The sequence below is a fragment of the Artemia franciscana genome, chromosome 12 (assembly GCF_032884065.1).
Source record: "Artemia franciscana chromosome 12, ASM3288406v1, whole genome shotgun sequence".
Lineage (NCBI taxonomy): Eukaryota > Metazoa > Arthropoda > Branchiopoda > Anostraca > Artemiidae > Artemia > Artemia franciscana.
The window spans coordinates 2145486-2162211 of record NC_088874.1 but is presented as its reverse complement, the minus strand read 5'-3'; the positions used below and the strand labels follow the sequence as shown (position 1 = coordinate 2162211).

The following is a 16726-nucleotide window of genomic DNA, read 5'->3' as shown; positions in this document are numbered from 1 at the left end:
GTGTCCTTTTAATGGTCGAAAGTGGATGGAGGGTAACTAACACCCCTCCCGCACTCAACATTTCCGCAAACACATCCCATCGAAATTTTGAGATAGCCATTTCGTTCAACGTAGTTGAAAGGCCCAGAAACTATGTCCGAGGATGCTCCCCTACAGCCCCCTGGGCAAGGGTTGTAAGTTATGCCCTTGGGGTATATAAGGTATATAGAAAGGGTGATCGTATAAATATCGGAGGAGGCTCAATGGATTAGTCTTCAGAAGTTTTTGTGCCTTTTTTGAGATTCAGAAAGATGGGAGGTTGGTTATCCCCCTACCCACACCTCGTATTTTCCCAAAATGCATATGATAGGAATTTTGGAATGGCCATTTGTTGTCGTAGAAACTTTGAAAAAGGCTCATTCTATTATAAATTGAAAAGGCTAGTGCCATTTTTAACAGTCTAAAGTGATTGGTCGGCAACTAACACCCCCCCCCTCCACATGCCCACCATTTCCCCAAACACATCCAATCAGAATTTTGTTCAACGTAGTTGAAAAGGTCGGGAAATTTTGTTTGAGAATGACACCCCCCTCCCACATCCCCCAGGTTAAGGGTTTTAAGTTATGCCTTGGGGCATATAACGTTTATATTGAAAGGGGGATTGTTTAAACTTCGGAAGGGACTCATTGGATTGCTCAAATAGTTGCATTATAAGTAATAGTAGTAGTAGTAAATGTAGGAGTAACAATAGCATTAGCAGTAGTGCGCATATATTACTTTTTGGTAACATGATCTTCCCCTTTAAGTATTCTCTGATTATTTCAACTTAACACCCAAATGAATTCTTGAGATACGCTATTTTGACAATGTGCATGCACAAAGCTTCGTTTGATTTAGTTCGAATTTCCACTTTATACTGTAAATGGAGTAGTGTGATAGTAGTGGTGGTGGTAGTTGTAGTAGTATTGATAGCATGCAAATATTACCTCTTTGATCATCTCCCTTATCATTTCCTGAACTTTCCAAATTAATATACTCAGTTATTTCTGTGTTGTACCCTTTTGACAATCCGTATACACATAGAGAGTTTTGATTAAAATCAATATTTTCTGAAAGGCTCAACTGAATACCCTTTATCGTCTTGGAAAGTAAAGTTCAAACATGCTTACCTGACTTAATAACATGGACTATGTGTAACCAATGAACGAATTCCCTAACTTACATCACTCGTCCTGAATATTGTGGGGAGGTTTACATCCCTACTGCTGGACCTTTCAATAATGCTGAATAAAATAGCTCGCTTAAAATTTCAATCATATACCTTTTGGGGAAAGATCGACTTGGGCGGGAGGGCTGACGTCCTTCCATTCACTTTTAACTCTTAAAAAGGGCACTCAAACTTCCGACTTCTAATCAAATGAGCTCCATCCGATCCAAAGTTTACGCTACTACCCGTTCCATGAAAACCTTACTTGCCCTGGGCATAACTTACAACCCTTGCCCATGGGGTATGGGGGATTGTGCCCACCCTAAGGACATTGTTATATGATTTTTGGACTATTCGTAACAAAATGGCTACCTCACAATTTCAAGTGAATGCGTTTTGGGAAAAGAGGATATCAGGGAGGGGGGCTAGCTGCTCTCTCTGTCATTTTTGAACTAGAAATATTCATTCAGATCAAATCAGCCTCTTCTAAAGTTCACACGACTACCGCTTCCAAAAAAACCTTATATGCCCCTGGGGCACAGCTTACAACCCTTACCCCCAAACTCTGGGGGATTCAGTCCACCTCAAGGGGTTTATATGATCTTTGGACTATTTTTGAGCAAATAGCTATCTCAAATTTTTGATCGGATGCATTTATGGAAAATAAAACGCAGAGGGGGGGGGGGTTGATTGGAGGTGTTTGGGGAAATGGTGGGCGAAAAATGGAGTGGGGTGTTAGTCGCCCTCCAATCACGTTCGAGTATTAAAAAGGGCACTAGCCCATTAAATTTCCAATCGAATGAGCTCTTTTCGAAGTTTATACGACAAAAATGGCCATTTCAAAATTTCTATGAGATGCATTTCGGGAAAATACGAGGTGTGTGTGTGGGGGTGGGGTGTTTCCACCACCTCAGCAACATCTTGAGAACGACCGGGAGTATTAACTTGATACTTTTGGAAGCTACTACTACTACTACTACTACTACTACTTCGGCTCTTAGAATTTAAATAGATAAAAAGAGTGTAAGTGTATCCAGGTTGTCAAAGAAAAAATATCGTTTGTGTCAGGATTAAAACTGATTGAGTAAGTCTCTCCAATATACAAATAGCAACCCATACTATGGATTCTTTTAGAAGAAACTAAAAGATATAAAATATTATTTTTTCCATGAAAAAGACTATGTCAGTTAAAAACGAACAGAAATTAATTTAAAAACTTTTTCGACAAAAAAAGCTTTTCAAAGAAAAGTAACGAGCTCCATTAAGCCAAGAATGAGCAAAAATGAAGTCAAATAATCTTCCAAACGTAAAACTACCACAAATCACTATCAATAAATAAATGAAACTCAAAACAAACAGAAATTACAATAAATAGCCAAGTTAAACTCAAAATGAGCAGAAATTAATATGAGTTGGGCTGATAACCCCCATGCCTTCTCAAGACCAGAACACAATTTTTGCATTACTGAAAACAAAATACATTTGAAATGTTTTCACTTTTCTTACTTTCATAAATAAAAAATTATCAAAACTTTTAAGGAATAAATATCAGTATATATCAATTACTATCAGTATATATCAATTACTGAATAAAATTGCTACAGGAGAGTAGTATTAAATTACAATAAAGTTACGATTAAGCCACGGCTAATTGGAGAAAAAGGCAAGAAAGATAGTCTGAGTGAAAGACAAATCCATGGGCATTTGATTTTTTTTTTTTTTTTTTTTTTTTTTTTTTTTTTTTTTTTTTTTTTTTTTTTTGCTAAACGGAAAGCAAGTCGTCCTCATCTGGGGTGGGAGGATTTCATAAAGAAAGATTAAAGGAAATGGAAACTTCCTGGGAGGGTATAAAGAGGGAGGCTTTGAATAGAATGGGATGTAGGAGGAGCGTGCTTAGCTTGGTGGCCTCAGGTGGCTTGATGCTGCGGTGAGTTGTTAGTAGTAGTAATAGTATTTTAGGGAAAACTGTCACAATAGTTTTTTTTTTCAAATAGCCTATTCAATGAATAATCATTTAAAGGAGAATGCAATGAAGCGCGATACTTCCGTAAGACGTTACAAAAACAAATTATTTATATATATATATATATATATATATATATATATATATATATATATATATATATATATATATATCTATATTTGTGTGTGTATGTGTGTGTGTATATATATGACTATCTGTCTTAGTTCTGCCCTAGGGTGGACGGATGAGAGACTATATATCAAAAAGTGAAAATGTCGTAATTTTATACAATCCTGAAAATGGCTTATGCCAGCTTTGTCTTTCACTCAGACTATCTTTCTTGGCTTTTTCTCCAATTACCCGTTGCTTAATCGTAACTTTATTGTAATTTAATACTACTCTCCTGTAGCAATTTTATTCAATATAAACTTTTCTTTAGAACAACTCAAATTTTGTCATATTGAATCTTAAATAGCTATATCAGTTTCTCCTTCTCCGCTAAGGTCACTGTCAATTTAATTACAAATTGCGTTTTATGGAAAGCTCTGTTTTAATAAAATATGTTATCTTCTTGAAGGAGCATATCAACTGAAAATTAATCGAGTGTCTTCTATAAGTGAAGATTCCGTAACCAACATGTTCAAGTCTACTTTAAGCTTTTGGAGGAAGGGGATGCAGTGCCAAAGCGCTTGACTGATTCTCTGTTTTATACTGCTACAAGCATTGTCTCCTCTCGCTCTCTCTAAAAAAAAAAAAGAAAAAAAAAAAAGATTATATTAATAAAAATTAGGAATAATAAAAAATGTTTGCTATCGTATAAGCCTAGTTCAAGCCATTCTGCGATGCATTTAAGAACACCCCATATTCAGGCGTCTAAAAATATCCCCAAAAAATTGGGAATTTCTAACGTCAAAACTTTAAAAACAAAAGCAGTTTTGAATACTCTATTTGAATTTTTTTCAACTTTTTTTTTTCAAATGGTCAGATTGGCTTGTGAAAGTTTCACATTTGGATTTTGGGCATTTCAAGCTTAAGTTTATGAATTGTACTTTTCTTCATAGAATCACAGTTATTTCAAAAATTGTTCTCATTCTGTTAAAAAAAAAACTATTGAGGGGTCGCCACTTTCCCCTGTCCCAATATAAATTACCTAAAAGATGCAGATTCGATAGTATTAAACCCTGCTCATGATTTATGCATTGCTCTTTCTTTAATAGACAGATAATTATTTCAGAAGTTAGTCTCAGTTCGTATCAAAAAAATACGAAGGGGGTCACCGCTTTCCCTATAGCAGTCTATATTAGCTAGAACATTCAGATTTGACGGGAATTTTATTTGAAATCTGTTGGAGTCAGGGGGGATAAGATGAAACTAGGATTTATTGTGAGTGTATATTTGTCTTCAGAAGGTGCTGAAAATCACTGTAAATTTCAAAGGGCAATTACAATGAAATCCCGCTTTATAACCTACAACGCAAAAGGAGCAATTTTTCTACGAGAATATTTTTAGGAAATAGTACTACTACTACCAACAACCAACCGTATCAACAATCTGCCTGCGGCCAACACAGCTACACATGCTCCTCATTCTATTTAAAGCTCTTTGAAACTTCCCAGGAAGTTCCCATTTCCCTCTAGTCTTTCCTTATGACATCCTCCCACCCAAAGCGCCGAGACCATATATCAACCAAAAATATATATATATATATATATATATATATATATATATATATATATATATATATATATATATATATATATATATGTATATATATATATATACTACTACTACTACTACTAATAACTCACTGCAGCACCAAGCCGCCTGAGGCCAACACAGCTACGCACGCTCCTCCTCCAACCTAATCTATTTAAAGCCTCCCTCTTTACACCCTCCCAGGAAGTTCCCATTTCCTTTAAATCCTTATTTATGACATCCTCCCAACCCAGACAAGGACGACCTGCTTTCCGTGTAGCCCCAGACGGTTGGCCAAAAAGGACAATCTTCGGTAATCTGTCATCCTTCATCCGTAGAACGTGGCCTAGCCATCTCAACCTTTCTTTCATTATAGCCGCAGAAAGCGGGATTGAACCACACTTTTCGTACAACCTACTGTTTGAAATACGGTCAGTCAGCCGGGTACCCAGAACAATCCGTAGGCAATTTCTCTGGAAAACATCTAGTAAATTTTCATCTACTTTTCGGTGTGTCCATGCTTCACATATATATATATATATGTATATATATATATATATATATAATCAACTAGAGGGATTTTCTCTCTCTTATGGATATCCCCCTAAAATTAATACGATCAGGACCTCTCTCAAAAAATATATAATATAGTGGCCTAGAAATGCATCATTATGGTTCTTTCAATCCACCCTCCCTCCCCCTCCAAAACATGGCTGTTTTCACGTATGAGTGGAAGGCTTTATATTTCGTTTAAATTTTAATAATAATGAAATAAGCTTTACAGTTTACTTAATTTACGTTCTCGTACATGGTCTTAATATCAATGTGTATATCTTACTTTCTGGACCAAGGGTCTGAAGTGTTAGGAGTAATTTTAAATATTAATAGTTACCAGTGATTTAGAAAAAAAGATTAGAAGTTTACAAACTAAAGTACAGGAAGTATTTACAAGTACGAAAAACTCTTATTTAAGAGAAGGATTTGTTGTGTGATCCCTTGAAAGACATTTAAAAAAAAAAAAAGAGGACAAAAACTGTTATTCTCTGAATACACGTTTGAAAAACTACAGGCCTTTCCTGGTCAAAGGTAATGACTGATGGAACCTTTTTTGATGGAAAACTCAAGTAAAGCGGTTTTTATATAAACCAAGGTTTTGATTAGACTAGCTGGAAGCCTCAAATTCTAGAGAACTTGCCTACCATCATGTTTAATTGCTTTCTTATCAATGTTTATGTCTTACTTTCAGGACCAAGGAGCTGAAGTGCTAGGAGATGAAAGTAAATACTCTGAAGACGTTGCCATCCTAGGGTTTCATCAGGTGAAGCAAAGAGGAAAAGTTGTACTTTATGGTGACTCTAATTGTCTTGACAGCAGTCATATGCAAAAAGACTGCTTTTGGTTGCTTGAAGTTATTCTAGGATATGTGAAAAATGGCAAAATCCCATTTACCCAACATGAAGTTGTAATACCAGTTCATGGAATTCCGCAAAGATTAGCTGGCAATCAACTGCATAAGTATTCAAAAGTGCTTGCCCCGAACTTAGGTGGCTCTGTGACGCGGCCCTTACCCAACTGTCCAGTTCCTAAATATACTGTACCAGTGCCTCTAAATAAGTCAGCGCCAACGAACATCTACCAGCAACAGAAGTTATTATCCGCTGAAATGCAGTTCATTGTCGTTGATCCCCCGCGTCCTTATGAAGAAGAAGAGGTAATTAGCTGGGATGAATTACGAACATCAGAGAATCAACAATATGTCAAAAATATTTTCGCTCGAGAAGTACCTCAAGTAGCCAAATCTCTTCTTGTCCTAATTAGTTTTGTGATGATGATAATATTTTATGCGCTGCATAGGAAAAGGACAAAACCAAAGAGAAGGCGACATAAAATTGGGAAATCGGTTGTGAGTTCTAAAGTACCTGATGGGGGTTCAAAGGGGAGTGTAATAAAAGCTTAAAAATAAGAGTCAAATAATGCGGGATTTTATGTAATGATAGGAGTCATATTCTACTTCAGCAGCCCAATTTCCTGCTGTCCTAAAGGAAAATGTCCATGTATGAAAATAGTTGGTTCACTTTACTTTCAGGTCGAAGTTGGCAAAATCCGTATCTTCTAACCACAAGATATTTCTTAAAATAAAATCTTCACATTTATTCACTGATGAAATTTAACCGTTGTAATCTCTTATAGATAGGTATTCAAAGCAGTGTTGTTATTGTGTTTTTTTCACTATATTTCATACAAAATGTGATTTCATAGATTTCCTGAATAATGTAGGCACTAGATCATATACATCAGCCTAAGAAAATGTCCATGAATGCAAATATTTTGTTTACTTATGTTTCAGATCAAAGTTGAAAAAATTTGTTTCCCCGGGCAAGAAAAACGAGTTTAAACTGAATCTTCATGATAATTCGCTATTAAAAATGTAGCATTAACATTCTCTCTGGATAGAAACATTTCTTTCTGGAACATTCTTATTTTAAAAAGATATTTTAAGGAGACTTCCAGAGTTCTGCTTTCAGTCAGACGTGGCAGCTGTTAAATGCTTAAGGCCTATTTGAAATGAGATTATGCTCGTACTGAGATTTAAATGGAAGCAAATCAATTTCTTTGAGTTTTGATTGAATAATCTATACCTAATATCTGTATCTTTAATCGAGGAAAGAGGATTGAGGGCATTCAAGGCCGTATCCAGGGGGTTGATTTGACCCCCACCGCCGAAATGCTTGTTCGGCTCGTAAAAACGTCACAAAAATGATTATAAAAAAATTTCTTATGCGTTTCTTTGAGTTTCTTCGAAATGACATTTTATTCGTACTGAGATTTAAATAGCGCTAATTGGAACAAATCAGATTCTTTGTGGAATTTTCTCGGTGGCTGAAACATTCTGATTGGCTCAAATTAGCGCTACTTAAATCCCGCTATTAGTCAAATCCCATTGTGAATGAGCCTTTAACGATTCGTTTAGTCGTTTTTCTTAGAGAAATATGTCGTCCTTTAATTTAAAATTGCTGACAGCTGAAGAGCTTTTGTTTGACATTTTAGTAGACATCACACTTTTTGCTTGATTGTGAGTGATAAATGCGAGGCAGTTTGTTTCTTGTGAAGCTTTATTTATTTTTTTTAGACGTCGAATAAAAACGTTCGTCTGTCTTCAGCCTGAAAGGCTGAATAAACGCAGGGTTTTTCAAACTGCAAACCGTCATATCTTATCAGTACGGCTGTTTCTGTAGGCCAGTTTTTGAGTTTTTAAATATTTCTAGATTCACGCTAGTTTTAAGTTTTTTCTACCTTATAAATTTGTCTACCTCATTTCTAAATTATTTAAGTTTGACTCTACAAAGCTGAATATTTCTCTGGGCTATATAACATGCCCAGATACATTTAGCCCAGGAATTATAGCCCATTTTATATGTGGTGTGCTCATCAAAGTCACTTGACATATTGACTGCAAGACATAACAGATTTTCTTCTTTGAGGGTCCATGTTTTGCAAATTTAAAATATTGCCTGTGAAAACGCTTCTTTTTCTTTTAAATAAATTACTTCTGTCATTTTTTAATGGTGTATGTTTATTTATGTGATTTTGCTGTTGAATTGGTGATTCCTTTTTTCATTATATTACATTCATGGTTATCATGAGAGTTGCCACTCCTACTCCCTCCCCCCTAAACTACCGTTCTTTTTTCAAAATTTATCATTTATATAACAATACTTCAAGATAAATATTCTTTTAGCTTTATTCCCTTTTGCTTTCATATATATATATATATATATATATATATATATATATATATATATATATATATATATATATATATATATATATATATATATATATATATATATATATATATATATATATATATATATATATGTATATATATGTATATATATATATATATAGTCTGCCTCGGCATGCGGCAGACTTCTTTTTATGGATTCTTATTGTCGCTTGTCTTCTAACAGCAGGCAATTTGAGCCTTTTCTTGATGTCATGACGTCACCACAGGTTCGATACGGCCACCCTGGTAAAAAAATACGAATTTTTCAAGCTTGTGATCTATTTAGATTGTTTTGCCAGAAATGTCAATTTTCTAGTTTTAAGATGAAGAAAAACTGTGTAGCCGGTTTTGAGGCCGAGCCCCGGCATGGCTACGCGACAGGATTGTATGTATTGATTCTCATTGTCACTTATCTTTGAACTGCAGACAATGTGAGTCTTTTTTGATGCAATGGCATCACCATAGGTTCGATACAACCACCATGGGAAAAATACAAATTCTTCCTTAAAGTATTGACCTTTTCAGATCGTTTTATTGGCCAGAAATGTCAATATGCCAGTTTAGAAAAAAAAACTCTGTAGCCGATTTTGAAGCCGGGTTCTGGCACTTGGCATGCTGCTACCCCATCCTCGAGAAAACGGAGGGCTCACTAGGGAGCCCTAGAAAGCTAATGGTCATAATGACTTGTAATGAACAGTTGCATTGCCATTACCATTCGTTTATCCAACATATATACAAAATTTTGTGGAATTAATATTTTTGTGGCTTACATATATCTTGTCAATCATTTGCTTCTTGTCTACTTTTGCTGCATCATAGACGCTGAAAACGATGCGACCACTATTGAGGCAAATATGACGTATGTGAGCTTTTCAAATGTATTCGTAGAAATGACTTCATTTAAATAAAAAAAAATTCCAAAATTAAGGCTCTCGACGAATCTTCTCAAACTTCTGACCCATCTAGATCGTTTTTTAGGCCAGAATATTTCAGGATAAAAATTTTCCCGAAAAAACATGGGGCCGTATTCGAGAAAAAATGTACAATGTGCTCGTTTATAAAGATGGTATATATATGTTTTTATATGTGTTTATATTTTTGGACAATTACAGCTTAAAGTTTGAATGTGAGGATAGATTTGAAGAGTACTGAATTTAAAAACTTAAATAAATTTTCTATTATGGTTTTTGTAGTTGTTATACCAAAACCAAAGGGCATACCTGACGTCGCACAATCTACAGCAGAGTAAAACAGCGTTTTGATTAGCTTTTTGCAAAATTAATTTTTTCTTCGATTATCTATGAACAAAAAATCTTCAAAAATTGCTGTTTATGGCTGAATAATATATCTTTATTCTCGTATATACGTAGCTTTTAAAATAAAGTCTGTTATTCTCAATACTACAGCTACTTAAATCTTTTCTTTATTCCCATTATTACTTACCCATATGATTCAGTATACCACCTAAGATGGTTGAGATGCTTTTCTGGAATAGTGACTTCTGTAAAGATTTGAGATACTTCCTCAATTTTGGGAATTACGACACCTACTGGGTGCACCAAAGGTACAAAAGTTGTAGTTACAATGTCAAATTGCAACAGTTATTTTAGAATAAAAATAAATGTACTGGAAATGGTTATGCTAAAAAACATCAGAACTATGCTATGGCAAAGTGGACATCACACTGTTTTGCGTAAAAGCGCTAAACAAAAAGAGAAAAAAAGACTACCAAAAAAAAGTGTTAAATCCAAGAAACGAAATTCTTTAATGTTTTCTTTCTTCGTTAATTATTATTGTTATTTCAGCACATTTTTAGAAGGAGATAACTTCTAACTCCATAAATGAATCTGGCATAAACATTGAAATAACAAAAAATTAAGCAAGAAAAACAAAATGGAAATGGAAAAGAAGTTTGGTCTAAGTAATTATCTAAACTTGAAAATTTAAAAATGTCTGTAGCTCTTTTTGGTAAAAAGAATGTTACTGCTGCGAGTTTTGCGTAATGCTATTAAAATATTTTTGTCTAGCTGGTAATATTTTATTTATCTTTCTTCCCTGCTTTAACAGTTAAGTAGTCATGTTTCAGTTAGCTATTTGACAACCAACTTAGATCTGGTTGTGCTATACAGGATTTGTCTGATTTTATCGATTTTTTAGCCAGTGACTAACTGCTGATTATAATGACGCCTGAGTGTTGCTTGTTTTTAATATAGTTTTTTTTTTAATGGAGTCCTTCTTTAATTCATATGTGAGGTTCTTAGACTGAATACAAATTTTTTACAAAGAACAGTTAAGACTTAATCTTTATTTTCGATTTGACTAGCCCAATTAAAGTTTGGTGCTCAACCTTAGCCCTAGTATAATTCTGAGTGTATGAGGAATGGGGACTCTTGGGCATTTTCTTAGAATTAGCCAATGGCCAAAATACAAAATTTTTACAAAGAGAAGTTAATACTTTATCTATATTTTGGACGTGACTAGCCCAACTCAAGTTTGTTGCCCAACCTTAGCCTCAGAATAATTCTGACTGCAAAAGTAATGGGGATTTTCGGAATTTCTTAGAATTAGCCGATGGCCATAATATAAAATTTTTACAAAGATAAGCTAAGACTCTATCTATGTTTTGGATTTGACTAGCACAACTCAAATTTGGTGCCCAACCTTAGACCCAGCATAATTCTGACTACAAAAGTAATGGGGACTCTTGGGCATTTTTTTAGAATTAGCCGATGTACAAAATAAAAATTTTTTACAAAGAGAATTTAAGACTTTATCTATATTTTGGATTTGACTAGCTTAACTCAAGTTTGGTGCTCAATCTTCACCTCAACCTAATTATGAGCGCATAAGTTGGTAATGGGGACTGTTGGGCATTTTTTTCAAAACAGCCGATAGACAAAATACAAATTTTCTACAAAGAGAAGTTAGAACTTTATCTATATTTTAGATTTGGCTAGCCCAACTCAAGTGTGGTCCCAACCTTAGCCCCAGCATGATTCTGACTGCAAAAGTAATGGAGACTGCGGGCATTTTCTTAGAAACATCCGATGGCCAATATACAAAATTTTTACAAGGAGAAGTTAAGACTCTATCTATATTTTAGATTTGACTAGCCCATCTCAAGTTTGGTGCCCAGCCTTAACCCTAGCATAATCCTGATTGCAAAAGTAATGGGTACTCTGGGCATTTTCTTAGAATTAGCCAATGGCCAAAATACAAAATTTTTACTAAGAGAATTTAAGACTTTATCTATATTTTGGATTTGACTAGCCCAACTCATGTCTGGTGCCCAATCTTCACCCCAATTCAATTGTGAGTGCTTGAGTTGGTAATGGGGAATTTTGGGCATTTTCTTAGAAACAGCCGATGGCAAAAATACAAAATTTTTACAAAGAGAAGGTAGGACTTTATCTATATTTTGGATTTGACTAGCCTAACTCAAGTTTGGTTTCCAACCTTAGCCCCAGCATAATTCTGACTGCAAAAGTAATGGGGACTCTTGGGCATTTTCTTAGAAACAGCCGATTGCCAAAATACGAAACTTTTACACCAAAATCGAGTGGAATTTTTTTCATGAAATATAGCTTTTCTTGATCAGTTTTAGTTCTTGTATGTCTTCTATCCAATGTTTCTTTTTTTATTAGCCTATATATTAATATAATAATCGGATAAATTAGTCTGTAACTCGGTATCTTGCACCTGAACCACCGCAGGCTAGTACCCATAGCGAAGTAAAATGTTATTCATTGATAATAGTTGAAAATTCTTGTTCAGTCTTGTTTGAGAGTTCATACAGTAAACACCTTTATTGGATACAATCTGGATATAATCTCATTATACAGTAAGACTCAATCGTGATTCCCTATGGACTTCTCTTAATCAACCTTGAACTTGGATGTTCTGAGTGAAAATTCCCTTGGGAACTTTGATTAAGAATTAACCTGAGTGATTTCCCAAGAGTTATTTAGTATCCGATTGTTTTGATCTATTTACTATTGACATTTTTGCAATTTGAACTTTGTGTACTCAGTAGCGATATTTATTATGGATCCGGAGCAGTGTGGTATCTGTTTAAAAAGAATTACAAGCAAAACAGGCTGCGTGCAGTGTATCAAATGTAATAAATGGTCTCATTTTAGTTGTGGAAAAACTAAATACTCTAATGATTTGAAGAAGACCTTTGTGTGCGTAATTTGTACACAAAAAGATTCCCCTAAGACCTTTACTCTGAAAAAACTGAGATCGAAAAATAATAGTCCGAAACAGAAAAGTAACAACGATAAAATCCAGGATCAACTTAAAAAGATCTTCCCAGTAGAAAACTTGTCATCTAAATCTCCAGGCATTCCTGGGGGTGCACTGAGAATTATGGATACTATAGAAAACATCACCGAGGAAAGAATCGATACTATAGAAAATATCACCGAGGAAAGAAATGACTACTCAGGTCCTGATCTGAGCTGCCTCTTATGTGACGAACCGACAAAAGACAGCCCTTCGTTTGATTGTTACCTTTGCTTACACCGCATGCATGCGGCCTGCGCTGCAATTGATGCAGACATAGTTCTTGCTCTGCAGAAACCCTCGGGACGTTTCTTTCTTTTTACCTGTGAGAAGTGCTTAAACCAGGGTAATATAACCAGCTCTAAAGTTCTCAGTAATAATGTATCTGTTCAATGCAGTAGCTTTCTTACTAGTCAAACAACACAAACCGACCTAGAGTATTCTCAGTCTCCGCATACAGATGAAGAGGGTGTTACAACAGTTCATATTCCTGAACGACGTGTCTGCAGATTTCACATAAGGCGAGGCTGTAGAAAGGCGGAGATGCACGTTTCTCCATATTTGCTTGGATTATTTCAAAGGCATCTGCCGTGATGAGTGTTGTATTCTGCCTCACAGATCTCTGTGTAAACAATTTGCTCATGGCCTTTGTTTCATGAACTGTTGTCCTAATGTGCATCTCACTTCCCCCAGAAGGAAAAAGCTACGTTCCAATACTGAATTGCGAAGTTCAAAAAACGGGGAGCGAAAAATTCCACCTCTGTTAAAACATGGTTGCCAAAGACAACAGTTTACAGTCCCACTTATGAGTTTGAAGCTCAAACCACCTGTCTTAAATCAGCCAATGCAGATCCCTCCCCCCTCATACCAACCACTCCTCGTGAAAACTTGGAGAAACTGGCAAGAACCAACATCTGGCAGCCTTCCGACAATATATCCAGTACTAACAACCAACCAATTTGGAATTTCAAAGAAATCAAAGATTCACCCACCCCTCAAACCATGTCTTCCGAGTATCCCAACTTGGAACCGATTCAATGTTTTGGCAAGGAGATTCGAGACCGCAGTGTAAAGCCCCCCTTTCATCCCTATATATTTCCGAAAATACTATTATCAAATGTCCGGTCACTTATGAACAAATTAGAAGAGGTTGAACTTTGCTTGAAGAATGAACTGGTTGATATTGCTTGTATCTGTGAATCATGGTCCGCGACTGAAGATGTTGTAGCATTTGAAGGAGATGATACCTATTTCAAACCTAGAATGACACCCAATGATATTTCAATAACACATGGTGGTGGTGTTGGTATTATTTGTCGATCGTCTGTAAGAAATCGAGTTCTCACTTTCAGTAATATACCAAATAAGCATGGTTTTGAAGTATTATGGTTGTGGTGCAGGCCTAAGAAGCTTCCCAAGGAAGTGGCATCACTGGTGATATGTGTTGTTTACTATCCGCCCCGTGGCCCCTATCGTAAAGACCTTGTGAATTACTTACAGAATTGCACTGACAATTTACGATCTTTGTATCCTAATGCTGGTATCATAATGTGTGGTGACTTTAATGACTTAGATGCCAAATGGCTAAGTAATTCACTATCACTTAAGCAGGTTGTGAATGTGCCCACAAGAGGTAACCGTATGTTGGATGTCATTTTTAGCAACTGTCCTGAATATTATAATACTCCAGTTACATTTCCCCCATTAGGTTTGAGTGATCACTTGTGTGTTGCTTGGACACCCAATCATTTTATCCCAAATCGACAAATTAATAGTGTGGTGTACAGGCCTTTCTCACCTGAACTAGTAAATCTCTACAAGAATTGGCTCACAGATCGTGACTGGCGTGATATTCTCTCATTGTCTGACGGTGACAAAATGGCAAGTTTATTCTGTAAGGAACTATTCGAAAAACACTGTGAAATTTTCCCACAAAAAAAAATATATGTGAAATCTAATGATAAACCATGGATTACTCAAGAGATTCGGAATCTGGTAAAAGTGAGGAACAAATTGCATTTAACTGGATCCGTAAAAGATTTCAAAAGAGTAAGAAATTTAATTGTATATAAAATAAGATGTTCTCGTAAGCAGTATGGGTCTAAAATAATAAGCAAAATATATAAATCCAACCCAAGGAAGTTCCATGACTTAGTTCAGAACATTATCGGGAAAAAAGTAACCAGAGTTGAAGTGAGAGATGTCAATGGTAAACCCCTGTTACCTAGTGAAATTAATAACTTTTTTGCATCTGTTTGTAAAATTCATCCGCAACTAAGAACATTACCACCGAATGATTCAGTTTCAAATATCCCTATACTAGAGATTTTTTCAGTTGCTAAAAAGTTAAAGGCACTTGATTCTCGTAAATCTAGTTATCCTAGTGAGATACCAATTAAATTGATTATTGAGTGTGCTGATCTTTTATCTACTCCTTTAACGGCAATTTTTAACCAGTGTTTTATTGATGGTGTTTTCCCATGTATTTTTAAACAGGCATATGTAACGCCAATCCCCAAATGCAAGGCACCTAAAGATATAACCGAGATGAGGCCGATTTCGAAAACTCCAGCTCTCTCAAAAGTATTTGAAAGTTTTATTTTTGATTGTTTATTTGAGGACATAAATGATAATATTGATCCCCAACAATTTGAATTTAGATCCGGGCATAGTACTGTTCATTATTTGGTTGCATTATTGGATACTATCCTTAAGCACTTAGAGAATAATGGGGCCTATGTTGAAGCATTATTTGCAGACATAGTTAAGGCTTTTGATAGTCTTGATCATAATGTAGTTGTGGAAGAAGCAAAGGCTATGGGTGCCCGTCCATTTGTTGTACGAATGCTAGCTAGTTTTCTTTTTGAAAGATCTCAGTGTGTCCAACTTCCTGATCATGAGCCATCTGAATTTGTAAATATTTTTTGTGGTTCGCCACAAGGGAATAAATTAGGCCCGCTTTCTTTTCTTATTGTTTTTAACCGTATTTTAACAACAATACGTGAGCGTTTTAAATTTGCTGATGATTTAACTGTTTTATCACTGCGACTAAGCCCTCCGACTACTGAACAGTCTGACTTGATCAAAATCTATCATGATCTAAAAGCTGAATTAGGAAAGGTAAAACTGGCGGTCAGTTAAACTAAGAGCTCTTATATGACATTTTCCTTCCTAAAGGGTAACAACCACTCTTCTCATAATTCCATACTGCCAACAAAGAAAACTGTTAAAATACTTGGGATTCTTTTGGACGATGATTTAAGATGGAATTCGCACGTTGACTATCTGACTAAAAAAGGCGCCTCGCTTTTACATTCATTTTCCAACCTAAAAAGATTTGGTATACCAACTGAGGTTTTAAAGTCTGTATACTGCAGCTATGTTAGACCTTCTCTTGAGTATGCATGCCCTGCTTGGCATCCGGGATTGACAAAAGATCAAACAGATAGACTTGAGACGATACAAAAAAGAGCTGTAAAAATTAAACTTGGACAAAACTACTCAACTTACGAAGATGCACTGAAACAACTCAATTTGGACTCACTTGATAGTCGTAGACATGGCTTAACATATAGATTTGGACTAAATTGTTTAAATTCCCCAGCTCATTGTCGTCTACTACCCAACTTTGCGAGCCCCCCAACTGGGGGACCAGTTACTAGACTTCGACAAATAAAAAACAATTGTCCACAGTTACTGACTTGCTCAGCATATAGTACTGAGAGATATCGCAAATCATTTGTTCCATATTTTACCCGTCATTTTAATAATATTGACGCGACTAATATTTAATGTTTGAATAAGATATTGT

At 35.5% G+C, this 16726-nt stretch overlaps 1 protein-coding gene across 2 annotated transcripts in view; it reads left to right on the top strand.

Moving 5' to 3' along the window:
- The window catches only part of LOC136033572 (membrane-bound transcription factor site-1 protease-like), a gene marked incomplete in the record, with an annotated part of 67459 nt that extends 55683 nt beyond the window's left edge, over positions 1 to 11776 (top strand). The window contains 2 exon segments of one of the 2 annotated variants that reach the window (XM_065714330.1): positions 6091 to 6555; positions 11579 to 11776. In XM_065714330.1, coding sequence (XP_065570402.1) covers positions 6091 to 6555; positions 11579 to 11734 — 621 coding nt within the window. 2 annotated transcript variants of the gene reach the window in all.
- Between the last annotated feature and the right edge of the window lie 4950 nt (positions 11777 to 16726).